The sequence below is a fragment of the Aulostomus chinensis genome, chromosome 9 (assembly GCF_037954235.1).
Source record: "Aulostomus chinensis isolate RoL2024-O1b breed Wild chromosome 9, RoL_Achi_v1.0, whole genome shotgun sequence".
Lineage (NCBI taxonomy): Eukaryota > Metazoa > Chordata > Actinopteri > Syngnathiformes > Aulostomidae > Aulostomus > Aulostomus chinensis.
This window is the reverse complement of record NC_141328.1, coordinates 23,580,668-23,608,553: the sequence shown is the minus strand read 5'-3', so window position 1 is coordinate 23,608,553 and position 27,886 is coordinate 23,580,668. Positions and strand designations below refer to the sequence as shown.

Sequence of the window (27,886 nt, the reverse complement as noted above, 5' to 3'; positions counted from 1 at the left end):
GCGAGGGCATGCATTAAACGGGTGATGACAGCTGCACTTGGAGTCTTGATGCCTGATTTGAATCCCATTTTAAAAAGAAACCACTCTCTATTTCTGTATTTTATAATGATGGCAATGTGTAAACTCTAATACAAGCCAGTGCTCCAAGTATGTAGAAGTACAGGAACATTATTAGTGATAAAATATCGATGTGATTGATGATTCTTCTTAATTCTTATACTCTACTGCTCTGCACATCTGTGCATTACTTTATGAGACCAGATGTGTTTTGTATAATAAATCTTAGAGCGAAAAGTAAAATATCTCCCACTGAAAATGTGTGTTAAATATTTTGAAGTGCCCACAAATTACTTTCCACCACTGCTGGTTTGAGATAATGTAACATTTTTTCCACATTATTTTAATACCTAGAGGGGGGATTTTTTTTTCCCCTTTAAGACGATTCTTGGGTGGAGTTTTCAAGCAGGGCACTGGATGCGTTTATAAGGAGATGTGGAAAGCCGCGTCACGCTGACACAATGAGCTCACTCACTTCCCACTGTTGTTGACAGAGGAGAGGCGGTGCACATGGCTCCGTTTGGACCGGAGAGGCTTTACTACACACACGCAGTTGCTCTCACCGGACTAGAACACACCGACCCACATGGACGACTAGACCACATTCTAATGGTAAGGGCTGTTTTATTGTAAGAATGAAAAAAAAAGAGGGTTAAAGACAAAAAAAGAGGTTGTGATTGGAAGATCATTCACGCTTCGTTTTTTTTTTTTTTTTTTAAATAAGAAAGCGTGGTGAAACTTAGAAACATCACATTAAATCTAAAAAGAACCGGGAGAAATCACTTGCTTTTAGATTGAAATGCTCTTCTAGTATGTGTACGGATTCGAGGTAAATATGTTGTCTAGTCGCGGGAGAAACTGCTCCTCCGATCCGCCTCAGAGCCTCCCGATGTCGGCTTTAAGTTGAAGAGGACTCACAGAAGCGATGGGTTTTTCCTCGCTGCGCTTCCCCAGCCAACCGTAGGGGGGCGCCGGAGAGAACTTTCCTTTTTACTTTTAAAGGAAAAATACATTTATTTGCGGTTTATCTTCTTAACTATTATAAATGTTGTGCTTTTGGGGTTTTTTTTAATTTAGTAATTCTGTGCCCGTTAACAACATCAGACAGAGACACTGCTGACGGAAATTAGCTTTTTGATAGATTTACATCTGTTTGACAACTGCTGGGTACATTTTCCCCTCTTAAATAATGAATTGAATGACACGTGCAACGTGATCTCAAATTCAATTAAAACATTTTCAACAGCCTCCTAGGACTTTACCATTACATTCATGACTCTGATGTGTTACAGTCACATATTCATGACCGTATTACTTTGCCATATCTACTCAGGTCACCTGGAGATGTGAAGTATTTGCCAGATGACCCCATTTTAAAAGCTGGTGATGAAATTGGTCTTTATATTTTTTTTTGGTTAATTTACTATTAAAAAAACAAGGATGGGATTCATACAGCCCTGACAGACATGGATAACCAGGTGCGAAGAACAATCCTTTATACAATAATCACAGTGTGTGTGTGTGTGTGTGTTAATCAGTGTATGTAATATACATGAAGGAGTTTGAGGAGAGTAGAGCTGTGATAGATCCCTTTCACTGCAGCCATTTTGACAGGCCATTGCAGGGTAAACACAGGTGTGATTGATAACATGAATCACAGCTCTGTTCCATTTAGGTGGGCCAGTGCTTCAGTGCTGTCCCTGTCAGTTCACTGGAATGACTGGGCCACTAAATTGAGCGAGACCCTGATTACGTTGATCAGCTTCACCTGTGATTAGCCTGCTGCCACCGTCAAAATGGCTGCTGTGAACAGTGCAGCTCAGACTATTAAGCCTCCTTCTAGTACAGAAATATGCGTTCTTGCGTCACAAATAATTAATGCGTATTTGTGAATGGCTGAAACGCGTGAGTCACTCACCACCTCACGGCGTGGTGACTTCGATACAACCTCCTGGGTGACTACCAGGACTGCAAGCTGTGAGCAATTACTGTCTCTAGTAGCCCGGTGTTTTCTTTTTCAGTGTGTACAACCAAATGTGGCTCTTCTGTAATCTCAGCAGTGTCCAAAGACTTTGTAGAATAACAAACGGGATGAGTCACTTGGCGGTATTGTACCCACAGTCAGAGGGATTCAAGTTGATCCCAGGCATTACGCTGATGTTTCACAACTGATTTGGTCGATGGCTTACTTGTGTTTGTGTAGAAGTAAGTTTATATGGAAAGTTACGATGTGTACATTCTAAGAATCATACATAAACACTGTGACTGACTAAAAAAAAAAAAACTTTTTGTTTAAACCTGAGCAGAATGAATTGTGTGCTGGCGCTGACGACGTGTTGATCCCCGGCTCCAGCTCTGTTGTATGCCTCTGTGTTCTGTTGTGTGTTCAGTAGAATTTCAAGCAATTTGTACATATGAATAGGTGATATAAAGCACCTGTGTTATGCCAGGGCTTTAATTAAGACCTCAGCAAAGGTCCGGTCACTCGTGATTGCCAAGGACAACCCATCAAGGCTCCTGAAAGAGATAAACAAACTGGGTTTTTTTTCCCTCCTACCTCTGGCCTGTCCTTCCCACAGTGCCAGCAAACCCTCCTGCTGCGGATTTGCAGCTCATACCTTGGCCATGTCTGCCGGTCTCCATGGCGTATCTTCAGTCCTAACCTCATGGGAGAGTTCACTCAGATTTTCAGGCTTGCTTCACTGCAAAGTGACACAAAGGCCCATTCATGGCCGAGAGTGGCTCCATTCATGCACACTGAGTAATTGCCGGTAGAATTCATAATTGTTCACCGTCTTCCATCTCCGAGGCTCACAGGCGGATGTGACGCCACGGTGGTAACTCATAAATATTCAGATAGATGCATGGGTCCCTGTTGTGGGGTTACATTATGTATGTGCTGCCCTGTTTGCATCCCACGTCAGTTGTTTAGACACAGAAAACAAAGCAGGACTCTGAAGATGAAGAACACACCAAGTTTGTGGAATTGTTGGTGTGCAGATGAATGGCCCCACTGCTGAATTACACAGGCCGAAAAGAAAATATTTCTCCATTTTAAATTGTTGATTTTCTATGCAGTTCTTGCCCATGTTGGATGTGAAGTGCAAATCTTTTCATGGCTGAACAATCATTGCTATCTCCTTGGAACTGATGCATAAGACATTTATTAAATGTGTTGCCCAGTAAACATTGACTGGTGGTTTTCTACTTGAAGGGACTCCTGTGGTTGGCATAAGCTCTCCACAAGTACCTATCCCATCAAATAAAGAAACACGAGAGAGAAAAAGCGCATCGTTGTTAGAATATACGTGCGCTTCTTTTCATACGGACAATAAAACAACAGAAACGGAGAGCCCTCACAGGACGGGATGGAGGACACAGGCGTCCACCGGCGTCCTGCCCCGATCAGTAGCGTTGACTCTCTATTGCCTTAAACCCAATTTTGCAGTGTGCTGCGATAGTTTGTCCTCCATATATTTTGTTAAATAGCTCATGTCTTAAAACTGAGAATAGAGTTGGAACCCCTTCCCTTCCAGATTACACCACCAAACAACACAGATTTCTTTGTAGCATCACTAAGGTTAATGTCTAAATGTTAGTTATCTTACATGTCTAAACATTTTAAAGGTTAGCAGCATTATGAAGTCAGAAAAACAGAAAGATGCTGCTATTATTAGTTGCCGGATCTAAGCAACTCTCTTCAGAAGAGGATAGACATGTTGGAGATTTGAAGCATGTAGTCCTTACATTTTAGTTTATCTTGCATGTGTTAGAAAGGCATGACTCAGATGTGGTGTGGCCGTCTAGCAACCAAAGGGTTGCTGGTTCAATCCTTACTTCCCCTTGTTACCATGTTGAAGTGTCCTTGAGCAAGATACTGAACCCCTCATTGCTCCTGATTGCCCTGCGGCAGACTGGCTACATGTGAACGCCGCCTCTCGCCCAATGTCAGCTGGGATAGGCTCCAGCCTCCCCACGACCCTTAATGGATAAGCAGTATAGAAACTGGATGGATGGATGTTAGAAAGGCGCACCCCCGAGCCTTACTGACCCACCATAGCTGTAAGCCATCAGTTAGCTTCAAGCTTAATGTACTTGACTGGCTGGAGTCACAAAGACAGGATGCCGCAGTGGAAAAAAAAAATCTTCATGAGCTCAAGATCTCTATTTGTAATCACTTGGAAGGCCCCAAAAAAAGAGAAGAGTTTTTGGGTGAGGTATGGCTTTAATTAAGACTAACTTGATTTTTACTCGGGTCAGCGTCCCCTGAGCTAGAAGGGAATAAACACTCTGTACTTTGAGTTGAGGGGCTACCAGCTCCCTCAGTGTGTTTAACCCAACCATCGACCTTCCACCTTGTCAGTTAAGCAAAGGGAGATGTCGTCACCTTCCTGTGAAATGCAGCCTGGCCTTCACTTGACCCAGAATACATGTCTTCATATCCATGCAAGCTTGATATGGGTTCATATCAGGGAGCAGGAAGCAGCCACCATGTTTAGAGGGAAGTTTTGGAGTGGTGAGGTTTTGAGCATTTTAAACTCCATACGCAATATTACTCAATCCGCAAATAACGCGCGTCTTTAAATGTACTTCTTGCCTTTCCTGATGGAGTGGTGATATACGAGGATCAGTGTTGCCTTCAAGTGCCTGCAGTGCTTTGATCTATGGCGCTGAGCAGTCAGCATCACAGGAATGCTGCACAATGAGCCCCTGATGTACTGCAGGGCTTCGTGGTCACCGAGAGGAAGGGGAGCGAGCAGCGCTGCCGCCCTCCCACATCTGACCCAGCGGTTGTGCAACAGTACACCCGTCAAACAAATAGCTAGGAGCTTGGAACCATGTGTACTCTGTGTACAGCTGCCAGGAAAACAGCAATTTACTGTTGTGTCGTTATTGTGGCCGTAGTTCCTTAGAGACCTGCCTGTGCTTTCATTAACAATGCAGTGAATCAGTAACTTCTGTGTATTTTGGTAGTTACTGCACTTAAACAGAGTGTTACAAACATTACTAAATCATTACATTACTACACTAAATCACGATATAACTACACTAAACTGGCACACTAGTCTTTATAAAGTACTGGCATTATTCAGTTTTGCTTCGGGACTGACAAGAAATGCCTTTTTAAATGAGACAAAATGGGAGAGAAATAATTTATTATGCATTTTATCTTCCATTATGCAGCTGGTTTTGTTTAGTAGAAAAGCATGCAGCACTGGACTTGTTTCTGTCTTTCCACATCTGCTTTGTTTTACAGTGTTGATTCATGTGGTGGTGTTTTTTTTCTTCTTCTCAATCTTTAATTGAATTGTGATGACACCACCTGTACGTAACGAACTGTGAACTTCGTGAATCATTGCTCCTCCTAAAGCTGAGCCTGCACACACGGCTGGGTTAACGTCCTGGAGGGGCCAGAGGGCAAACGTTTGTCGTCAGTCCCCCTTTTGACCCCCACGGGTACTCTAAACTTGAAATGTTTTGAAGCTGTATTCTTGGAAAGAACATGCCAAAAAAAAAATGTTCTGGTTTCACCACTCCAAAAATGATTTGATTTGCAGGTTTTTCCAATAAAAGTAAACTTAATATCTATGATCTGCTTAGACAAAAACAAGTGCATTTGTTGAAGTTGGCCTCGGGGAATCAGGATCAGTCACTTTTTGTGCTGACAAATCAGGTGATTGTTTAAGAAAATGATTTCTGCCGTAAGAAAAATAGCTGTTTTTACTTTGACACATTGACTTGATGAACAATATAAGTGCTCCTTCATGGGGGGAATGTAGAGTCTCTTTAAATAAACGTGTATGTTTCTAGACTTGATCTGTTTGGAATGTCAGGAGATAACAATTTTTACCTTTTTTTTGTGTGTGTGCTTTATTATCCAAATTGGAAAAAACCTCCTCAACCTGGAGGAACAGTTTTAGCTTAAATTATACATCAATTATACAATTATACACTTTGTTTTGTTTGTTTTTGTTCATTAAAAAAATTTGGAAGTAATCAATTTTGTGCAGATCTGATTCCGCTTAAACACACTCATCATGTGATCCCACTCAAATCTGGAATCACGTGTGTGTGTATTAGTTTTGGGTCTCTCAGTTACGGGTCCAACAGATCTATATTCACATGTTCAGGGCGCCAGCGTGAACACAGTTCCTCTCCGATGCACTGCAGAACCACGTTATGGATGTTTTCTTCGGACGCACTGATATGCGACTGTTGAGGGCAGCTGGGGGTGAAATCTCCACTAAACTGGCCGTTTCTGTCCGACAGCTTCCCGCTGGTTATTGAGACGCCACGATGGATGTGATGGAGATGACTTACATCGCAGCCCCCGACCACCACCAACCAGAACTTCATGCTTTTTGAGAACACAACTACTTTGGTGCAGCAACATGGCCGGCGATCAGAATAACTACTGGGGACAGCATGACCTCAGCAGGTACTCAAACACATCACACACAGTGTTATGAGAAGTACAAACACTTCTTTTACTTTCATCGTTTAGTACCAGAACGTAAATATTTCCACGGCCTGCCACAATGCGATGTGTTCTTATTATTTATCACATTATTTTGCCATGTTTTTACATCTTTAAGGATTTTTTATTTTATTTTTACTCAAGGATTGTTTAAAATTCACTTTAAAAGAGGTCATCATGCATCCGTGATCGGAATCCCTCGTTTTTGTTTGCTGGAAAACACATATCCTGTTAGAGCACATCATGTCATGTTTGTTATTGTACATATAATGACTTACCCATGACAAGTTATGTGCAGAAATGATTCACGCGCACGCACAGCTCGCTATACATTTCTCAACCTGTCCTGCTTTTCTGCAGAGTGTGTTTAGGCCTGCAGAGCGCCGACATGGAGCGCAACTTGACGGAGCTTCGGCAGCAACAAATGGTGAAAGAATGCAACCGTGAGTTTCCTCCAGATTATTTTGACATGTATGTCATTTTATCATTTCGACCACAAACCAACAGATTTACTGAATGAGTTTGATGACGACAACCAGCTGAAGTAAAGGAAGGAGATGTTTGTTTACTGAACAACATTGAACCTGATTGGGATTTTTATAAATATTATTCTTTTTGCCCAGTGCAGTTTCATTGTAACAATTATTGCTGTAATGTCCTGTATTAACATTTAGATATAGGTGTTTAACCATGTGTTTTAAAAAAAGGTTTTTATTTAAACTAAAGCATTTTTCTTTACTTTTGTTAATCCCTTAGCTTATCCAGTTAGCATTTAACTTTGAAAACCACCAAAAGCCCTCAAAAATCAAATGCATTATTATTTATATAGATTATTCTGTTATTAAATGTGAAATATACAGGAACATTTATTGAAGATGGCACACAAACTTAATCTTTTTTTTTTTTATTCTGATGGAATTTTTTACTTTATTTTTTCTCAAATTCAATTCTAAAACTCAGTTTAAACTCTTGCATTTAAAATATATAATATGTAGAATTTGTTCATTCTTGAGAAACTAGAGTTCGGGACCCATCTGACTAATAAAACAGCGTGTAGACAGGGTTGGGGTACATTTGTCATCCCTGAGCTGTCTAGCAGAGGAGAGCGGGATGAAGGAGGAGGAGGGGAGGCTATCGCTGCTCCTCACCAGCTGTTCCTGCAGTCTGGGGCACATCGGATGTTTCCACAGGGAAGGTTATGGGAAGCTCTGTTAAGATTATGGCCTGCCCCTCAGATAATGATGATTTCCTGCGTTAATCAGGGTGTTGTGGCTGATGTTTGACGAAAAGGGTGATAGGTGAAGCGGTTGTTTTCTACGTGTTGTTTTTACTCCCCTTCCTGTGGAGAGCGGGCAGTCCTGCACCCGCACTACGCTCTAGTTAAAGATGTTTTCCATGTTTCTTCCTCTGAGAGGAAGCGACAGTGATAGCAAAACCTTGTATAACGAGGCAGCCCTTTACAATTTCAGATTCCATGAAAATCTTTAAGACATGATTGTTTTTCCCTCTTCCAGCAAACATGTCCTGCTCCCAGAGTCCCTTCTACTCTGTTGCTGACAACCTGCTCCGACCCCATGAAGGAGACCAGGTGGTCCCTTCTTCTCAACGATGGTCGCTGTTTGGAGGCCACCAGAAAGAGGCCAAACCTCTACCACCTCTGCCGGTCCCTGAGGAGCTCATGTTGGACGAGGCAGCTGATAACGAGGTGGAGTTCTTCACCAGTGACCGACGCCGCCTATTGCCTAAAAGCTGCCCCAAGGCCATTTGCAGGGGCAGCAACAGGGGCCAAGTGAATTTTGCTTATCAGGAGAGCTCCAGAGACACAGGGATGATGAGCTCAATGGCTTTCTCCTGGCCCAGTAGCGAGGACAGGTCAGCAGGTAGAGCAAGTGGGTTTGGAGTTACTAACTGGACACTAGCTCCCCAGAAAGAGGACCACCAGCATTTGGCATCAGACTCATTGAGGCGCAAACCAGACAAAAAACAGACACCCAGACACATTTCCTGCTCCACGATCGTCCCCTCTGAGAAGCCTCAAGTCCCACCTCGTATCCCCATCCGTCCAAAACCTGCTGCTGCCCCAAATACTGGAAGTGCCAACACAGAGGATAAACCTCCCAAAATCCCTCCGAGGGTCCCTTTGGTCCTGCCCTGCCCTCCACGTTCCCCGAGCCCTAAAAGCCTTCCGATTTATATCAACGGTGTGATGCCTGCCACACAGAGTTTTGCTGCTAACCCACAATATGTGAGTAAGGCGTTACAGAGACAACAAAGTGAGAGCGCGCCCCCTGCAGCACAGGCGTCTCCCTGCATCATTCCAATTCTGAAGGATGGACGACAGGCCAGTACAACGCACTACATCCTCCTGCCACCACGCCGGCCGCCACACACAGACAGACGAGGAAGACTCATGAGTGAACCTGCCAGGACAGGGAACGCAGGCGTGTGGCAGAACAGATAGACCCTCCACTTAAAGAAGAAAACTGTGACTGACATCAAGACCTCTGCTTCATAGTTATGTATTCATTTGTTTTGTTTTTTTTATTTAGTTGTCTTTGTTTGTCAGCGGGATTGTGAGCAAACTACCAGGCTAATTTTCCTGAAATGGGGTGGAGCGGTTGAGCATGGGCCAAGGGAAAGTTTTTTTTGTTTTTTTTAACTTTATCATTGAGAGAGACCTTTTGTTAAAACATTTTCATTAACTTCTCAGGAAATATAACACATCTGTCTGACAAAAAAAAAAAAGTCAGGCGGATTTACTCAACATATTTCGGATAATTTTGAAAGTATATCCAGACATAAATTTGCATGTAACAGACGAGCGGGCTGTTGCCCTTCCAGGTGGTAACTATAGGTTCTCCCTGAGTGTATGACAGCGTGTATAAGCTGCATTCGTACGTTGTAATGTCATCTACATGGTACTTTCAATCGCTGATGTAGATTATTTATGACCCAGAATGCTGCACAGTTTTTGTCCTAACATTTTACCGGTGAGTATTTTAACATAATCTCCTGGAAATCATCTTAACATTCCAATATTTTCTCCAGTGTCGCAGAAATATTTACCTCCTATTGGTTTACTGAGATACTTCAGTTTTCCTACAGGGCCAATAATTCATGGCTTGTTCATTTTGAAGTCTGACAGATGTCCTGGAATATCATTCAGAGCTGATACTGTGTTGTTTTTTTTTTCTTTTTCTTTTACATGTTAGAAGATAATTACTGTATGAGCTGGGCTTGTATCAAACTCCTCATTCCGTGAGTTGTTGCTGCTTGATATCCTGAGTGTAATGTGCTTGTGGTTCAAATGTTTTCTAGAATCATTCTAAAAGATGTTTGAAAAAAAAAATACGGCAGATACTCAAATGACACATGACTATCTCAGTCTTTTGTAGGTTTTTGTGCTTATTTTTTTCTTGAGCAGCTCTATGGGGGGGGGGGGGCTAATTACATGAAGCCACATCCTGCAAAATAATCAACATATTAATCCAAACATGGATTCATTCATTATATTCTATGATCATGTGCAAAATAAGTTTAATTTAAAAAAAAAAAGTATGTTCTACCCTTTGTATCTGCATGAAAACAAAATAGCCCCTCCGCCAAAATCAAAACCACGGCGGAAACCTGACTGAGGAAAGGTTTCTGACCACATGAAGAATGCCAGTAAACAACAGTCATTAATGTTTTCTGATGCCGTCGGTGTGTTTTAGGGTAAAAAAGGACCTCTAGTTTCAACATTCTGATGGTAAAACACAGATTACGCTCAAATATATGTAACTAAAATGGGCATTTTTTTTTTAAAGAAAAAAAAGAAAGTGGTATGTCGATGTTACGTTTACTCTGACCTGTTTACAATCTTTGTTACGTTGACCAGTTGGAGGTTCTCATGAAGGTTCTGTGACACACTCAGCAGGAACAAAGGCTGCTTTGAAGTTCATGATGTTGTGTCAGGTGTAAATCATTGTACAATTGTGCTTTTAATCTATTTATAGATAAGAAAATATAACTTATTAATTCTATGAATGGGTCGCTCTGTTTTTTTTCCCCATGTCAGATCCATAGTGTGTGCAGTAAGTTTGACCTTCTACAGTTACAAGCATCTATTCTTTTAACATCTCTTTGCATGGCTCAAGTAAATCAACATGAATACACAATGAGGTATCTCTAACCATAACCACACATTTTGGAGGCTACAAACAGAGCATTGTTTCTCCCTGAAAGTTTTTTTTGGGGGGGTGGGGGGTGGGGAATAAACAACGGCTACGCTGGAGTTCTGAGACAAACTTTAATGGAGCACAAATGGCAGTTCGTATCGGATAAAAACAGCTCACAAATATTTGAGCTGCGGGACGACTGCGGTCGAGAAATGAAAGCTGTGGTTGGTCATTCCTCATGGAGAAGCACGCGACAGTGAGAATCTTCAGGGGAGTACAAATAACCATTTCTTGTTCCTGGTAAATGATCTCTTCATAGTTCATATTCACAGTTCATCTGCCATCAAACATGAGGGCGTTGGCGTATCGTGGTGCTCCTTGTCTCTTTGATCACTCTCCATCAGAACAGTCCAATGAAGCAGAAGTGTCACAAACTTAATCTAATTCTCCAATGATTAGGAAATTCAAGTAGTTTCAATGTTTCGTAAATAGTCATGTTACATATTTAATCAAAAATGACATGGCACAAAAAAAAATTCTACTATGAAATTATTCATTTGCTTGCAAAATAAGTTAGAAAAAAAAAAAAGACATAAAACCTTTATCAATCCCTCCTTTCACCCCCCGCCCCACCATCCCCTCATTCCCGCAGTTCCATATGAGCCTTAGTGAACTTTGACCTGTGTTCTTCTACAGGAACGGCCTCAGAGCTCTCATCTCCTGGGGCTTGAGGTCCTCGGTGCAGCTTCAGGGCTGTCAGAGATAAGATTCCGACCACTGTTTTACCGCCAGGCCCGGTTGAGCAGTTTGACCTCTGCCAGGCGTTTGCTGATCATGGTGGCGAAGAAGAGAGCGAAGAGGACGCTGCTGATCAACATATAGTCATAATCGTCTTTCAGTACATCAAACTGTTTGGAGGGATAGACTCGTGTCTGGTAGATGTCGAGACCATATGCCACCACCTACAAGGGGGAAAAAAAAAAACAAAAAACAAAAACAGGTCACATTCGTGGTTACTTTTTCCACTGGTCCTCCTTTTCTCAAACATTTTTAATAGAGCAAGGAATTGCTAAAACATCAGATAAACCGCTTTCTTGGGTAATAATCCTATAGTTTCTTTACAAGTGAAGTTAGACTCACTAGGCAGGTGGACTCCAGTCCAGAGGGTGCAGTGTAAATTCCTCGCACTCTTGATACGGTCTGGTTGTAGTTGATGAACCACTCTGTGCGGATCAGCAACTCTGGTGCATATGGTATCAGGTTTTCTTCCCTGGAGATTAAGTTAAGAGGTCAGACAGAAGGACGATGCAAACAAGACACTGTTTTCAACCAGGTCTGACTGAGGGACCTACCGGCTCTGCTCAGACACTATTTCAGGCCTCCGAGGATCAAGGAACATTTTAGGCAACGACAAAATTCCTCCTGATGGCAAACCAACTGTGACAAAGCAAAACCAAAGACGTGTGTTTAAAATCATCCTAATGACAGTGACGGTTTCCCTCTGGGACTGGGAGTGTCTTGTCGCGAGAGGATGTTTAGGGTGTTTCCTTGGCAACACTTGATGGAAGCTAAGGCTGCCTTATCAAGCAGTTTAGCTGTCATACGTGTTGCAAAATGCAGCACCAACTCCTGCAGTATGGAGTGATTACGTGGACACAAGTCTACCATGAACTTTCTCAATGCTATGCTGCGTCTTCACTGGATTACTACTTCCTACTCCAACCTTATTCGAAAAATGCTGTTCAGTATCATCTTCCATAAGGTTAGTTATGGTGCCCAGGTACAGTCAATGAAAAGATATTTCAAATTTTAAATATCTTAATATTCAATTCATCAAAACCATTGTTGTAGGCGGTTTGTACTCGAAACTTACTGAGGAGATGTCGGCTGGTGATGCCCTTCTCAGTCAGGGTGGCCGCCATGGTGGAAATGGAGGAGGGAAAAATGTAAGACTGCTGAAGCACCTGGGGAGCATGAGGCCGGTCCAGAGAGCTGAACACGGTGCTGTTGTAGAGCTCCATCCCTTCATACAGCTCGATTACAGAGAACTCATTTCGGCGAGACTTTGTACTCCAGTATTCATACTGCAAACAGTCAACACATATTCAGTAGTGACTCATCTACATGTTAAAAAAAAACAAAAACAATAAAACAATGGAAGATTTTTTTTTATACATTCATCATTCCAGTGACTGTACATGTCACTGATACGTACCACCACCCAGTTTTCAGAGTGCACCACATGAACAGGCCCTCTGGTCTTTCTCTGAACCGCTTCGTGGATAATACGCCCCGTCACGCCATCGATCAGCAAGATGCCGACAAAGCTGCGTTCTGGGTGCAGGTCTGTGCTCTCGGTCACGACTGCCAGGAGGTTGGGGTTCAGGTACTGGAAGAGGAAACACTTCAGCATCACTTTCTGCAAATGGGCACAAGTGCACCATTTGCGAGTCTTCATTGCCCACCTGGACCAAGACTGCTAAGGACTCCACACTGGTCAATTCGACTCCGTTTTACTGTCACTACGTGTGTCACATAGTTAAACCAAGACATAGCTGCCAAGACAAGATGACCCTGCCAGTGAGCCAAAAATTTTGATAACAAGTAAAAGTCAATATCTATACATCTACTTTTATTTTCAAGGAATTTGGTTCAGCGCCTTCACCTTATTGGATGTGTATATTCTACCCTTAGACACATATATTCTATTCTATACTGTCAACATAATTTGCTTTAAATGATTATAGTAAACATTTGCACATCTGGCAGCAGAAGACAAAGGGATGGCAGCATTAGTCTTCCAAAACCAGATACCCTGAAGACTTGAGGGCAGGCTGACATTAGATCTAGTTAGATATTCCTGATCCCTACTAATGGACTGGCTGTTTTCTTCTGGCGGCTGTTTCCTCTCAAGCCCTCGGGACAGAGAGGTTTTTTTTCCAATAACAGATCAGGTTTTTAATTGAAGACAGACACCAGAATATTGTCACCATGCCCCAAAATACTATCCTCCTGACTGCAGAAGTTGTAATTTTTGTACATTCAATAAATGTATGCCAGTAATAACCTAAATATGATTCATCTTGTTGATCACAAATGTATGAGCAAGCATGATAGTATGGGGTGTAAAACCTTGGTAGAAAGAAACTGTTTATTCCTTTTGGAGTGGAAGGTGGGTTATGATTCACTGGGGAAACAGTGACACACAGTCCAGTGTCTCTGCCTGAAAATGGAGAATGACTCTGCCTCTGATTGAAGAAGTAAATTGAGACTGGGCTGAGGAATTATATTGTTTTTAGTGTCCGCCCACCCACCTCAAGCACAGCCCTGACTAGCTTTTGATGTAAGTTACCGTACCTTATAGAGGACACTACGGTCTCCCATGACTCTGCCCTGCGAGTGCACATGCTCATTTGGCCTTTTCCCTTTGACGGAGACGATCCTCTGCACCTCTGTTGGGATGACAACCTCCCAGATCAGCTCGGTCGATAAATCCTGCGAGAACACAAAAACATCCAGAATGATCCTCTTTTTTCCATTTCAATTGTGTGATTTGAGCTGAATTTCAGGGTGACTCGCTTTAACAAATAATTTTTGCCTGGCTAGAAGTATAATTTTTCCATTTGCTCTCAAACAGCACAAGTATAATGCTCCAATGATTTCCTTCAAGCTGAGATGCTCTGAGTCAAAATTGCTCACTTAAAAATAGATTTTTTTTCCACGTGAAGAAACATTTGCACACATTTTTTCTTGACATCTATGAAACATTATCAACTAATTTAATGTAAAATAGGTTTAATTATTCTTCATCACTGCGATGACAAACAATACAAATATAGCACCACTGTTGAAGCCAGAAACTCGACAGTCACATGGAGCTGTGACGTGCCTGTCACCTTGACACACACACACACACCCTTGTACTTATATCTTTTTGAGGACTTTCATTGACATAATGCATTCCCTAGCCCCTCACCCTAAACCTAACTATCTCAACTGACTGCCTGACCCTCACCTTGACCCTAAACCTAACCAGAACCTAATTCTAACCTCGACCCTAAAACCAAGTCTTCACCCTCAAACAGTCCTTTGAAGATGTGAGGACCGGCTAAAACAATGTCCTCACTTTCCAAAAATGTGTTCACTCTGATGGTTAAATGCATATTCTAGTCCTTAATATGTAGCAAATACAAGAACACACACACACACACACAAGCTTGACTTGCCGTTCGTAGCCTGTAGCCAGACAGTCTTCCCTGGCTGGAGTCAACCAGGTAAAAGAATATAGAGGAGGCCATCTCCTGGAGCTGCTGCAACACATTCTTTGTAGAGGGAAAGGCCGACACCTGTGGACCAAAAATTCAATCCAACAATTTTTGGTCATCAAATATCTCAAACCCAAAAACTAAGCACAGCTCAGCAGTTACATTTTATATTTGTGGACGAGTCATGTTTTGAAAGGTACTAATTGAAGCTTTACAACTGACCTTGTATTGGTCATCAACAAGTAGAAGGACTTTAGCATAATCCTGGTCCATGAGTGGCAGGATGAGAGACTGAAGTACTGGCTGAGGTAGAGAGGGTGGCGTGATGTGACTCTTCTTCCCAAATATGGGGTTAAACACATGGAGCGTGGCCAAGCCTGTGTCCTGATAAGAAGAAGAATACTTTATTTATCCCACACATAATCAGTTGAGAGGATTTGCCAACCGTTATGACTTTTGGATTATTATAGAATTCCAGCGTTCACTAAAAGTAGTATAAAATTAACAGGGACGACATCAAGAGCAAGAGGTTCCGCTGTTCCAGCTGTCCCTTTAACATAGACGTTGATTCTGTGCGGTGACTACTTCTGCCTGCCGTCAAATCGTATCCTCCTACTCCATCTCAGTGACGGTGTTAAATATCTGACTAACAGGCTGCTGGCTCTAGTTCTAGTAAGAGCTGGTGGAAAAAATATTCAGTTACCACAACACAGAGGACGTTTGCTCAGTCTACCGTTTTCACGGCTTTTTTCTGTTGACAAGACAAAATGAACCTGAGTCCCTAACACAAAGCCCTTTAATGGTCTTATTGTTCCCTGTGGCTTTCATATCCAACCACTTTATTCTCAAGTTGTTCTCCAGGGTTACACAAAGATCAGAGTGCTTGTTATTGGAAACCTTGTCTTTGATGAGCAGCGTGCACTGTGGGGGATGAGGGAAGTGTGCAGTCGTCCGTTGCACCATTAATTTGAAGGCTGCATTTGATGGGATGTTGTCCAGGTAGTGCCGCCATAAAATACTGCCGGTCTTGCTGTCAATCCCAAACAGCTTAAAAGGGGGAAAAAAAAGAAGTTGAAAGATGCTAATGAAGTTTGACTTTACTTCAGACTTCTCTAATCTTAGTCCAAACAGACAGGATCTAGTTTGCAATTATAATTCCCTTACCTTGCCAGACGCAGTAACCATAACCATCATTTTCTGCAGGTTGAACTCATCTCTAGACAGGTTCTCAATGGTCACATCATTCTTAACTTGGCTGCGGGGTTTCCTTGCATCATAGAAGAGCTTCCAGAGGTGGGCAATCCAGGCCTGCAGCAGGATGAGCTGAGAGGACAGCCTTTTCAGCACCATGGACATCAGGCCGTCTGCAAAAGTTACAATGAGAACAAAGAAGGTGTTTGAAGGCTGTCATTGGTGGTTTATATGTGTGGAAACTAGCATACTGAAAATAAAAAAGTTGTTGCGCAGTACATTTCTTAAATAAATAAGTCACTTACAATCATAGTCGAGACTGGATTTTATAAGTCAAGTAGAACTGGACTAAAAGAAGGTTTCAGCTGATGTTTCTGGGTATTTTTCAGTATACAGGAGACTCTAAACTAAAAACTGGATCTGGATCTACTGAAGAAGCAGACTTGAGTTACCTTGAATGGCTGAATCCAAGTGCAGCAATTAAAAAAAAAAAATGAAAGGGGGACAAAAACAGAAAGTGAAGCCAAAAGGAACAAAGTGATTCATGGCCTCAATATGCCCAAGGATCAGTTTCCTTTAGCATGTTGAAAACTGACTTTGATGACTAATGGAGTTGTTGGGCAACAGTAGAGAAGATAAAATAAAAGAAAAGGTTCACTGGGTCAGATTAGTGTTAAATTAAAGGAATATTCATCTACAAAGTATGAGACAAGTTTATGATTTGGATGTGCACGGCTGATTTACCAGCTTTTTTGCCAAATTCTCCCTCCAGCTCGGCCTGCGTCCCTGTGAGGGGCAGATCCACCATTTCCATCGTCACCACATCAGACAGGGCTTCTTCTCTGGTCCACAAGACACGCCCTGGAAAACATTATTGTAATCATTCACTTCACATTCCCACACCCTCAAACAGTTTGTGTTGCTGCCCACCATGAATTATGACGTGATGCCCCGTCCTTCCTCCAAACAGTACTATGTGTACACTATGAGAACTGGGAGCAGTGGTCAGATGTTGGCAGTATCTACGATGACTAAGCCGTGGAACAAACTGGAATGTTATGAGGCCAAACATGGCACACAAGCCTCCGTGATTTTTGGAGGGACATACTGGACACAGCAGTTAACACATAGTCAGGGTGGGAATGTTCAATGTTATTCTGTTTGTATTAGAAGGGTTCTTAGAGAGTCCAACTTTGGCGCCCCTCAGTGGTACTAAAAAACACATACTCTGACATTCAGACTTACAGTGGTACTGCATACACTGCGTAGTATTGGGCTGTCTAAGATGAAAGATCACTAAAGATGGCAACGCTGCAAGTCAGACTGTGAGACAGTTTCAAAAAAGGCCGTATCAGAGACTTGCCACTAAAGGTAACTCGTCGCAAATATAGGATGGTGTCAGAAATTCAGGATGATCGTCTCACAGTGTGGCTGCCATTACAACCTATGTGTGAAACCTATAACCTATAAGTGAAATGCAGCATCCAATGACGGAGTAATCGCACAGGCATGCTAACACGCTAAACTCTCTTTGTAAAATTTTTAAAACCAAAAAGTCTTTCACCAGCCATGCCTGTGTCCATATTTATATATTCCTCCTCTTTTTTTTAAATTAACATTTTCCATGCACAAGTAAACCACTACTGCAGCTCACTTCTTGTTTAGTGTCATTGTTGTTTATCATCACCGTGGAAACCAGACACACAATGATGTTTCATGATGACGCTGCTTATTGACACAGTGGTACATGCATCAGACTGATGGGGCTACGTCACACAGTGCAGCTATACACTTAATTGTGAAAATTGCACCATGTATGCTGAGCTTAATGAAACATGCTATTATTCCATTTTCACCTGGCTGTTGTATAAAAGTGAGTGTGTGGTCTTCTGCTTGCACCATGACTCTGTAGCCGACAGAGTCGTCTTTCTTCAAGAAGGTCTGAACATACAGCTGAAAGACAGAGTTGAAAGACATGTTGCAGTACGACAATGTATGAAAAGCATTCCCATCTTAATGAGTATATCCCACGAAAGACTAAAGTGATGAAGTAAAAAAAATGACTGGACAAACTGCACAAAAAAGGTAGAAGTTCCCATGAAAGTCAGGGAATCTAAAGTCTTTTTGCCAGCGCAACTGTCAGGATTTAACTCACTTTCTCTGGTTTCCCGCCATTAGGATCCAAATTGAAAACCAATGTTGTGTCAAGAAGTCGGCGTCCTGTTTCGGCACTAAACAGGTTCAGACTGCAAGCCTGTGGAAGACAGACAATCATAAAGCTACATTTCTTTACTTCTTTTTAGAAAACAGTTTCAACAGAAATTGTAGCCAAAAAGGCACTTCACCGATGCGGTCACCGTCAGATTGAAAGTAATCCCAGGATGGAGAGTTGGGGGTGGAGTGGGGGGTGGGGGTCACTACACTTTGTTCCTGCTGTCATGTGGTTCTGCTCTGTCCTCTGCATGACTTCCCAATGCTGCAAACTGGTTTAGTAGCTTCTTTGATTTTTGTACTTCTGCCCTTGATAAGAATATTACATAGTATCCTTTTTTATTACATTTAGTTGTTTTTTTTAATTTGTTTTGTGCTTGTCCAGTTATCCAGCCGTTTTGAATTTTCTACTTGCGAATTGAAATTATCATAGCCCAAAGTGATAAATCCTCTGATGAGGTGATGTGATGGACGAGGAGTTGCTTATTTTGAAAAGCCTGGATGTTCGATGGAATTTCATATTCTGACTTCCAGACTTGCACCAACTGTTCCCTGCAGCTTGACATGGCTCACATCCAAAACAGAGCCAGAGTGTATTTTTAGCAAAGCAAAGAGACACTTCTGGTGGAGGTAGTACATCGCACAGAAAAAAGGGAAATCTCTACATCAGCAAATCCAACTTGTAGTCTGAGGGTGACATTTCACTTACAGTTTTATTTTTTGGTGACATTACAGCAGCAACAGTCTTCGCTCCGGTGGTTGCAAATGAAGCCAGCATGGCCTACAAATCAAGACAAATGTGTACTTAGTTACCTTGACAAATATCCCAGTCTTCGATTTATGACACACTGATATTTCTCCTACGATGAGGAGTTGAAAACAATGACAATAATGAACCTTTGGAAAACTCAATGGCCTAAAAAAATAAGGCTCATTTTTACACCTTAAACTTAGAATGTTAAGCATTTGAGCAATAGAGCAAAATTACAATCATATTTACATGCAACTGAAGCTTTTATCCACATGTGATTAATAACATTACATGGACAGAAGACCTTTAAAAAAGTAAACATAAGAAGCAACAAGGTCTGGATTCTAATAGTCAAAATCTCCCTTGTGCTTGAGACAGATGAGTAAAATAAGGAGACAGTTACTCACAGGCTTGAAGTCCCTCAGTGTTATAATCTGACCGTTGTTGAGCTGGAGAAGCAGGTGGTGCTCAGGACTGAGCTGAAGGAGGAACTCCGACAGCGGCGGCCGGGCCGGGCTGGGCTGCGTGGAAACCAGCACCGGATGGAAGCCTGGCATGACTTCAAGTCCAAGTGACTGAGGAAGTGTACAACAATGAAAAATATTCATAAAGAGAAAGCAGGCTGGTATGAAAAACAAAAACAAAACAAAAAACTTAAAGCAACATGTTTTTGGTTGAGATTTTTCTGGTTAGTTTGATTTTGATGGATACCTGCAAGGGGATTTGGGTCATCTGTGACTGTGCATCAAAGTCAAGCATGTAGAGGGATACAGTTGCAGAGTCCACGCACGTCAGAATCCCCTGGCCCACCACCGCGCAGCTGGCCTGGATGTTTGACAGCCATGGAGCTTCCACCGAGACCTGAAGACAAAACTCCGATCAATATAACAACATAGCTTGGGTTTAACTCATAGATCTAAAAGAATGTCGTGTACCGAGGGCCACCACTGTAAAACAGCATTACCTGCTTGATTATCTCTCCATCCTCCACACTGTAAGTAACAATAGCGATGTGGGAATGAGGCATGACGCCCAGCACATACACGTGTCCATTTCCACCAGAATACACAGACTGGTAATCCACCGTTTCACTGTGAAGATAAAAGAAGAAAAAAAAAATCAGATATTCATTTCTCTGATGCCAATATTGACATGAAAGCACAGAGACTGTGTGCCTTTAGTTACTTAAAACTGTTGAGATTTTGTACATCTTGTATATCCTTGACAATCATTTACATCTTACACGTTTATTCAATTTATAAATCTGCAAACAGCATAACAATGTGTGTATAAAACGTATATTCCCTAATTGTTGATAAACTGTTCTTTTGTACTCCACATATTACGAATATTTTAAAATAGATTGCTACGGTGCACCAAAATACACGAGTCTGTGGCATTAACAATGACAAAAACTGGAAACTTGAAATACAGTTGGTATTTTTTGTCAGAATATTTATATCATGAAATGGACTAACATTAACAATGTAATATGAACAAAAGCATGTCCTCTTACCCTTCTGGAAGATTCTCTATCCATTTTTGATGACCATTGGAGAGATAATGGAGAGAAATTGCAGTTTTCTTTAACACAGCCACATGTTTCACTGTTTCTTGTTGTCCAACTAAACACGCTGACTGGAAGCTGCAATGAACAGTGGAGGTTCAAATTTCATTTTGGGGTGATAAGGAGGGAAATCACTGAGAATGAAGCTGCCTATCACCTGCCAGTGTCCAGCACAATCTCCCAGTTCAAGCCGCCAACATTCATCTCCCAGGAGCGCAAAATGCGGCCATTGCCCACTACCAGCACCGCATCTTGGAGGCAAACACAGTCATGCATTAGCTTCACTGCTCAGAAACAATAAAACTCTTGGAACTTAGCTGTAATGAGAAGAGCACCTTGTCCATGTTGCAGAAGAGCGTCAATGTTTCCTTCGGGCCCGGTCTTATCCACATGTCGCCAGACTGAAACAGATATTGACTATGCAGTGATTGGGGAACTATCTCAGCCAATGAACAATCTTATTTGGCACAGTAGGACTGTTTATTTCAGTAGATGAACCAAATACTTACAAAGTTCTCCTGTCCTGGTATTAAGTGCAGCAAAAACATTCTTCTCAGTTCCTAGAATTACCTTTTTGGATGACTGCATATTTGAGTCAAAATGAGCATAGCGGACCTTGCCAACATGTTGCTGCCTCCTGTAAATTACAATATATACAGGGTTTAAGGGGTCAGCAAGCTGGTTTCAAGCTATGGTACGACAATTGTTTTATTGATGAATATATCAGAATCTAGGCTTATGACACTACAGATGTGAACAAACAAAAATACAATTTTGATTTATGTCAGACATATTATTAACAGGTTGATTGAAATCTTTTCAAAATGTGAGGAAACACTGACATGTTAACTGATTGAAAAATTTGTTCAACTCACTAAGTCAACCAGAAACAGCCATTTTATCACTTCTTAGAAGACGTTATGTGTTACGTTACGTTATATTACCATGTCTAAGGTAAAACATCGTTTTATATACACATACATTAATAGTTTAGGCCTGCTTATTTCACACAATATCCAGCCCTGACACACTGGGTCGCAGGCCAAGCTCTATGACAGGTGTTAGCATTAGCATGTCCAGAAAACAAATATAGCTCTACATTGGTCACAGGTTTTCTCGTTCCCAAGTTTTCTCTTACCAGTCAAATTTTCCGACTTGATCCTCAAACACAGCGCCGACAGTGCAGCATAAAAGAATACATTTCAAGAGCAACAAAATTAGCTTTGCCATTGCAGCAGTAGCTTTGGCTTGTTCCTCTGCTTGCCCTGTTCAAAGGAACTCGGAAGTTGCCCGTGTTTCCTTCTCGTCTTTGAGAGGGAGGTGCTGCCACCTACAGGTCAGGCGGAGAAGAGGGTCGAAAGAAAAAACGCTTCCCGAGTCAGCGTTTGCCCAACTGTGTTTTTTTTCATGCAATAAGTTAGCTTTCTTACCATCAAAAACAGTAGTCCTTAGCCAAAACAACACAAATAATGTGCTTTGTGAAAATGTTATATTTGATAGAAGAGAGAAGGTCCCATTGGTCAAATTTTTGATCATTTTAAAAAGAGATCAAAAACAGATTTAAGTCATCTTAAAATGAGAAGTATGACATCAAAGCATTATCAAAGTTGGGGATAGCTCCATACAACTTTTTCATGTCCAATAGCATCGCCTCAAGTATCTTCTGATGCCATTTCAATACAGTCCTTCTCCCTCTCGGGGGATTATTAAAAAATGATTGTTGCATGATTGCACTTTACTTAACTGCAATGAAACAATTTGAAGCACATACTGATTATATGCAAAAGAGAAAGGAAACACTTGCAACTTTGTCAAAGAAATTAGTTGCAAGTTTTTTGTATACATCACCCTAGTACCTCTGCCTGTGTCCCTGATTCTTGTTTTAAGAATAAGAATAAGAATAAGAAAAAGAATAGTTTATTAATGCCACACAGAGGAATTTAGGCAATTTAAGTAGCACAAACAAAAACTGAAAAGATAAATATGAACATTTATATTTGACAATTTACAGAAAATATTTACATTAACTCTGAAAAATAGAAAAAAATGTATGTCCTATGTGTATCATTCAAAAGCAAGACTGAGAGAAAATTAACTAAATTTGTCAATGTATTTTCAGTCCCATCATACATGATCTTTAGAGGAAGAGTACTCAAATTTATATTGATTTTGTCCTGTTTCATTTGTCGTAACAGCGCCCCCTGTGATCTCACGCTCAGTTTCTTCTTCCAGTAGCTAGCTTTTTCTATAGGATTACAAGATGGCGTCGAGCGGAGGAGAAGGGGAGCACGAATGGACAGCGGCAGTGCGGCCGCTTTTATCAGCTTCGTACACCGCTTTTGAAACAAAAGAGCTACCTCAGCTTATTGGATCTATAATCAACAGGTAACTGGTCGCGTGTCAACGACTTTCGTGTCTGTATTGGCTCGAATACTGCAAGTGTCCACCCTGGAGTGCGCTGGCTTGTCAGCTTGCTAACTTAGCTTTGTTAGCTACTGTAGCTTAAGTTGTGGGAAACGTCACCCACTTAGCTTTAGCTTAGCTAAAAATGCTAGCTAACTTACTCAAAATGCTATTAAGCTCGCTCGCGTTATGTGACTCATACATGGTTTATAACAAAACGCAGCTGTAGATTGGTGGGTATTTGCAATTAAGAAATGTTTGTAATAGGGTTTATCAACGTCGCTGTGTCACTTTGGAAAAAATTGCTTCATCATTAGCTAGCTAACAAACATGCACAGTGAAGCTAACCAAGGGGCCTCTTTAACTGACTGTATAACGTAATAGTGAAACTATCTATCGGTATCAAGTGACAACCTTATCTAAATATGATTTGGCTAGTATGCCTTGCTGGACATATCGATAGACATGTAAAGCTAGCTTACATAAAGCATGAAGGGTTAGAAGCTATCACACGCACTGCAAGCTCATTTGTGCCTGTGGTTGGACTGAAAGTAGGCGTGGACCCTGTGCTCTCCCCTCTTTTTCGATGAGGTGGTGATTGGTTGTTTTTCATCGATTGTCAATAAAGCAATGCATAGGTGATGCTAGTGCTTTGTAATTAATTGTAAGTGGAGCAATCGACATGGTGCTGATTCGGGTGTGGGGGTGCAGTGCCTGTCACGCAAGGGGATTTGGGCAGTATTGTAGTGAATAGTTAAATTGTAAAAGTGGGTGATAAATCCGCATTTCTCCTTGCACACGAATAAAGTATATGCTACAATCACAATGGGTAGATTGTCAGAGGTAGGTCGGTTATCAGTTGACACTCTTGTTCAGAGGTGACATCAGGTGATCCCCCACCAGGCAAAGAGTTTCAGCTGTGCTGGTTTCATGTTTCAATGGCACTATACCACCTAGCTGTACCTTAAAAACACAACTGCATTTTTTCAGTAAGAACTGACTGAGCACAGTAGGTCTGTCAGTTTCGTTTTCTCAAAAAAACAACAACCAGAAAGCAAAGGTGCAATCCTTGCCAGGGTTCAATTTCCTGTGAGGATCTACTACACTTACATAGTCAAAGATTTTCTGAACGCTGTGTAATTTTTTTGAAGTTGTATTGTGAAGTAGTAATTTTGTATACAATACTGAGACCAATTTATCTCCCCACTTACATTCACAGTTCAAACTACATTCAAAGAAATTCCTGAAACACAAGTTCTCTTGATTAACATTAGCATTAATGTACAGTGTTTCGTAATATGGTTTTTCCTTTGGACGGAATGGCATGTCAGTGGGCTGGTTTATCTTTTGGATAATGAAGTTATTAATAAAACCAAATTAAAAACCTGACTAAAAGTTACTTAAATCTTAGCACTCACGCTTAAGTTCAAACATGCATTGATATTGTTGGTTGATAAATTTGTTGGCATGGTCTGGTATAGGAGCTTACAAATTCTGAGATGACGGGCTTACATTTAGACAAAGCTTGGAGAAATTTGCCTCGCCCTTATTCACATTACTTTGGTTTATTTTACCGATTAAGATGGTGTCATTTTCATGTTATTTGATCTCAGTGACTGTCAACGATTTTGCCCAGCTTTGCTGTTTTACATAACCTTCAGAGGAGGCTACACCACCAACTAGAAAATTGTTTGTCCTCAGTTGTTCATTAGTTTTTACTCATGGAAATTGGGAAAATACTAGACTGCATCTTGAGCCAAATCCTATATATTCAGGCTGTTTTACCTAATACATTTTGATAACTAATGTTCTTTCACCTCCAGTCATTGAGCCTCTCCTGAGACTATGTAAGTCACCCCCCTGGGTAGGCCAGCCTCACATTTTGAAAACTTCTGGTCCAGAGTCTAGACATAATCACACTGTTCACTTCCCTCATAACTTTAACATGCAGTACTGTGCCAATAGTCTGCTGTGATTTCCCATCCATCCATTTTCTATACTGCTTATCCGTTTAGGGTCGGGGGTGGTCGCCTGTCCATGGCAGGGCCATCAGGAGCAATTAGGAGCTCAGTATCTTGCTCAAGGATACCTTGACATGGTCACCGGGGGAATTGAGGATCGATGGCCACTCTACCTCTGAGCCATGCCGCCCAGTGCTGTGATTTTCATATTGCAGAATTCTGAGTGGTGGATGTGGATGTGATCAGATTGAATAGGTGTCATTTGGCCTGGCAGTCGTGCCAACTCTAATTGGTGTAGAATACTTATTTGGTCTGTCACCAGCACAAACTTTCCATCAGTAATGTGGGTGATTTTAGGACATGGCCAGGGGGTGGAGTTCACATCAGACCAGGGGGAAAAGTTACACTTTGGACATGTGTATTCAAAATAGTTTATCTGGAACGCTTTTAATGTTTACTATTGCCTATCTGTAACAAAACCCCAAAGGTAACATGCCAAAGTTAATTACAGTAAATTAAGATAATGTCACATCAGTTCACTTAATGTGCAGTCTTGATAATTGCCAGTGAGGAGTGTGTCAGTTCCAAATGAGCACATTACTAGCAAATATCGTCCTGGTCAATGGAAGAGCTGCAAAATGTTACAGTGTGTGTCAAGGTCAGGCAGCTGTCATTGTCTCTGTTCTGTCTTTCCCTGCTCTTTTCTTTTGAAAGAAAACATATAAATACATTTTTCCATTAAATGCCTTTTTATTCCACTTTTCATTTACAGTGAATCAGACATTCTTCACCATGACAAACAGTATGAGCCTTTCTACTCATCATTTGTGGCACTCTCTGCACATTACATCACCACAGTATGTGGACAAAGTAAGTATATCTTGTTTTCTTTTTACTGTAATTATTAAGTTTATTCTGTAGCATTGGATTTCACCATTGACATTCAGTTAAATATGTAAAAGATATATTCTGTTTCGTTGTTTTTTAAAAACCAGTAAGTCATTTTTGCTCTGTCTCTCTAGTACCGAGGAATCAGTTGCTGTCTGTTGCTGCAGCATGCAAAGTATTGATTGAATTCTCATTACTGCGCCTGGAAAACCCAGATGAAGCATGTGCGGTGTCACAGGTGAGAGAAATGAGCTACAAGGGGAAAAAAAGGTGTTGGACTGCATCCATTTGATCAATCAACCAGCTCTAAGGAGCCATAACAACCATTAACAAAGCCTGTTTAGTCTTTACCACCTACTTTTGCAGACAACTTTTATATAATCACTCTGCTTTGGTCAATTGACTTTCCCCCTTATATATATATATATATATTGTTATATTGTTAACTTCCATGTAGAGTAACTTGCTTTTTTTATTTATTTTTTTTAGCCAGCCTCTTGATTTTGTATGTCAGAATCTTTAATAAGTTCAAACTTTTACACAACCCTTGAATCACTTGATGCTATGTGTCTTTCAGAAACACCTGATTCTTCTTATAAAAGGACTTTGCACCGGCTGCAGCAGACTAGATCGCACAGAAATTATAACTTTCACTGCTATGATGAAGTCTGCCAAGTTGCCTCAAACTGTCAAGACCCTTTCAGATGGTAAGTGTGGTCTCAAAGGACAGGCCAGAGTTAAACAATGTAATGAGTTTATTAAAATAATAATTTGAAATTTAGGAAAGATGATTTTTGATTCAGTTTTCAGTAGTCTTCCTCTTGTTACTGCATTCTTTGCTCCTATTGAAAATTGTCTACATGTACCCCCCAAAAAATTAGTTTGTAAAAGCATTTAATAAAACATTATTTTTTTACTTTGATAAGTGGAAGATCAAAAGGAGGTGCCCAGTGCTGTGAACCCAGAGCTTCGACAAAAAGAAGTACAGATGAACTTCTTTAATCAACTGACTTCAGTTTTTAACCCCGACCTTACCACCATCTTAGCCTCCCCATCCGCAGCACACATGCAGGCAAGTGACAGCTGAAGTTAACCCGCACAGCTTTGTCCAGATTTATACTTATCAGTGATGTCACAGCAAATGTGTTCTCTCAAGCAGCTCTTCTGTCATAATTTCAATATACGCTTTTGTCGTGTCTTTTTAGGCTGAGAGTGATTGCGATGACCAAACCACAGATCAAGCCATTCAGGCCAAAATGAAAAATGCCTTTGTCTCTCAGAATGTGTCAAGCTTACAGGAACTTGGTGAGTTGTTTTTTTGTTTTTTTAGCTTTTCTAAGCACAGCGGTAATGCCTTCATTTAAAGCTTTGTGGTGAAACACGTTGCAAGTCATTGTTTCTCACACAGTCTGACCAACCATTAATCAATATGATTGAACAGTCCCAGGAAATGTCACACATAACCAGTGAATTGTTTTTGGAAAACCTGCCTCCTGTCTGCAATATTCTGCTTTTATTATAACAGAACAGAATCTTGTCTTCGTGAGTTTTCCTTTGTCAAAGATTTGATGCTGTGTGATAGTAACATTCTTGTTCACATTTCTATTAAAAGAAAAAAATGGACTCTGTTAATGAAAAAAGACCCATTAAAGCTGCCAAAATGTTATCTTGTGTTTTGTATAAATTATGCTGTTTTTTTCCTGATTTGTCTTTGCAGGTGGGTCTGAGAAGTTGCTGCGAGTGTGCCTCAACCTGCCCTACTTTCTACGCTACATCAACCGTTTTCAAGATGCTGTATCAGCCAACTCTTTCTTTATCATGCCTGCCACAGTGGCTGATGCCACAGCTGTCCGCAATGGGTATGTCAAAGGCTATGCACTTTGTCCAAGTAATGCATCTTTAGATATTTGTATAATACATAAGATTACAAATATGATTTGTTTGTATTAGGCAGTAT

At 41.2% G+C, this 27,886-nt stretch overlaps 3 protein-coding genes across 9 annotated transcripts in view; 2 read left to right on the top strand and 1 right to left on the bottom strand.

Moving 5' to 3' along the window:
* The first annotated feature begins 504 nt into the window (after positions 1-504).
* Positions 505-10,557, top strand: errfi1b (ERBB receptor feedback inhibitor 1b). The gene is made up of 4 exons (XM_086214369.1): positions 505-669; positions 6,328-6,496; positions 6,896-6,978; positions 8,050-10,557. The coding sequence occupies exons 2-4, from the start codon at positions 6,450-6,452 to the stop codon at positions 8,994-8,996; spliced, it is 1,077 nt and encodes a 358-aa protein (XP_086070495.1). The 5' UTR covers positions 505-669; positions 6,328-6,449; the 3' UTR covers positions 8,997-10,557.
* A 254-nt stretch (positions 10,558-10,811) lies between these two features.
* Positions 10,812-21,972, bottom strand: emc1 (ER membrane protein complex subunit 1). The gene is made up of 22 exons (XM_086214368.1): positions 21,816-21,972; positions 21,187-21,314; positions 21,013-21,078; positions 20,835-20,928; positions 20,627-20,755; positions 20,075-20,201; positions 19,822-19,971; positions 19,518-19,685; positions 19,069-19,140; positions 18,304-18,402; positions 18,005-18,101; positions 16,893-17,009; positions 16,122-16,321; positions 15,855-16,004; positions 15,180-15,341; positions 14,919-15,038; positions 14,050-14,187; positions 12,908-13,081; positions 12,566-12,776; positions 12,045-12,129; positions 11,833-11,962; positions 10,812-11,654 (listed from the first exon to the last, which is right to left on the bottom strand). The coding sequence occupies exons 1-22, from the start codon at positions 21,905-21,907 to the stop codon at positions 11,475-11,477; spliced, it is 2,889 nt and encodes a 962-aa protein (XP_086070494.1). The 5' UTR covers positions 21,908-21,972; the 3' UTR covers positions 10,812-11,474.
* A 946-nt stretch (positions 21,973-22,918) lies between these two features.
* Positions 22,919-27,886, top strand: part of ubr4 (ubiquitin protein ligase E3 component n-recognin 4) — a 45,141-nt gene continuing 40,173 nt past the window's right edge. For all 7 annotated transcript variants that reach the window (XM_086214367.1, XM_086214366.1, XM_086214364.1 and 4 more), the window contains exons 1-7: positions 22,919-23,062; positions 25,814-25,911; positions 26,064-26,167; positions 26,507-26,636; positions 26,856-27,001; positions 27,135-27,234; positions 27,647-27,788. In XM_086214367.1, coding sequence (XP_086070493.1) covers positions 22,938-23,062; positions 25,814-25,911; positions 26,064-26,167; positions 26,507-26,636; positions 26,856-27,001; positions 27,135-27,234; positions 27,647-27,788 — 845 coding nt within the window. In that variant the 5' untranslated portion in view covers positions 22,919-22,937. The remainder of the gene's footprint in view (positions 23,063-25,813; positions 25,912-26,063; positions 26,168-26,506; positions 26,637-26,855; positions 27,002-27,134; positions 27,235-27,646; positions 27,789-27,886) is intronic.

Coding starts and splice junctions, on each gene's coding strand:
- errfi1b (XM_086214369.1), top strand. CDS start 6,450: ATGGCCGGCGATCAGAATAACTACTGGGGACAGCATGACCTCAGCAG. Junction 6,497..6,895: donor GGACAGCATGACCTCAGCAG/GTACTCAAACAC, acceptor GCTTTTCTGCAG/AGTGTGTTTAGGCCTGCAGA. Junction 6,979..8,049: donor AATGGTGAAAGAATGCAACC/GTGAGTTTCCTC, acceptor TCCCTCTTCCAG/CAAACATGTCCTGCTCCCAG.
- emc1 (XM_086214368.1), bottom strand. CDS start 21,907: ATGGCAAAGCTAATTTTGTTGCTCTTGAAATGTATTCTTTTATGCTGC. Junction 19,686..19,821: donor TGACCCAAATCCCCTTGCAG/GTATCCATCAAA, acceptor ACACTTCCTCAG/TCACTTGGACTTGAAGTCAT. Junction 16,322..16,892: donor AGAATTTGGCAAAAAAGCTG/GTAAATCAGCCG, acceptor TAACTTTTGCAG/ACGGCCTGATGTCCATGGTG.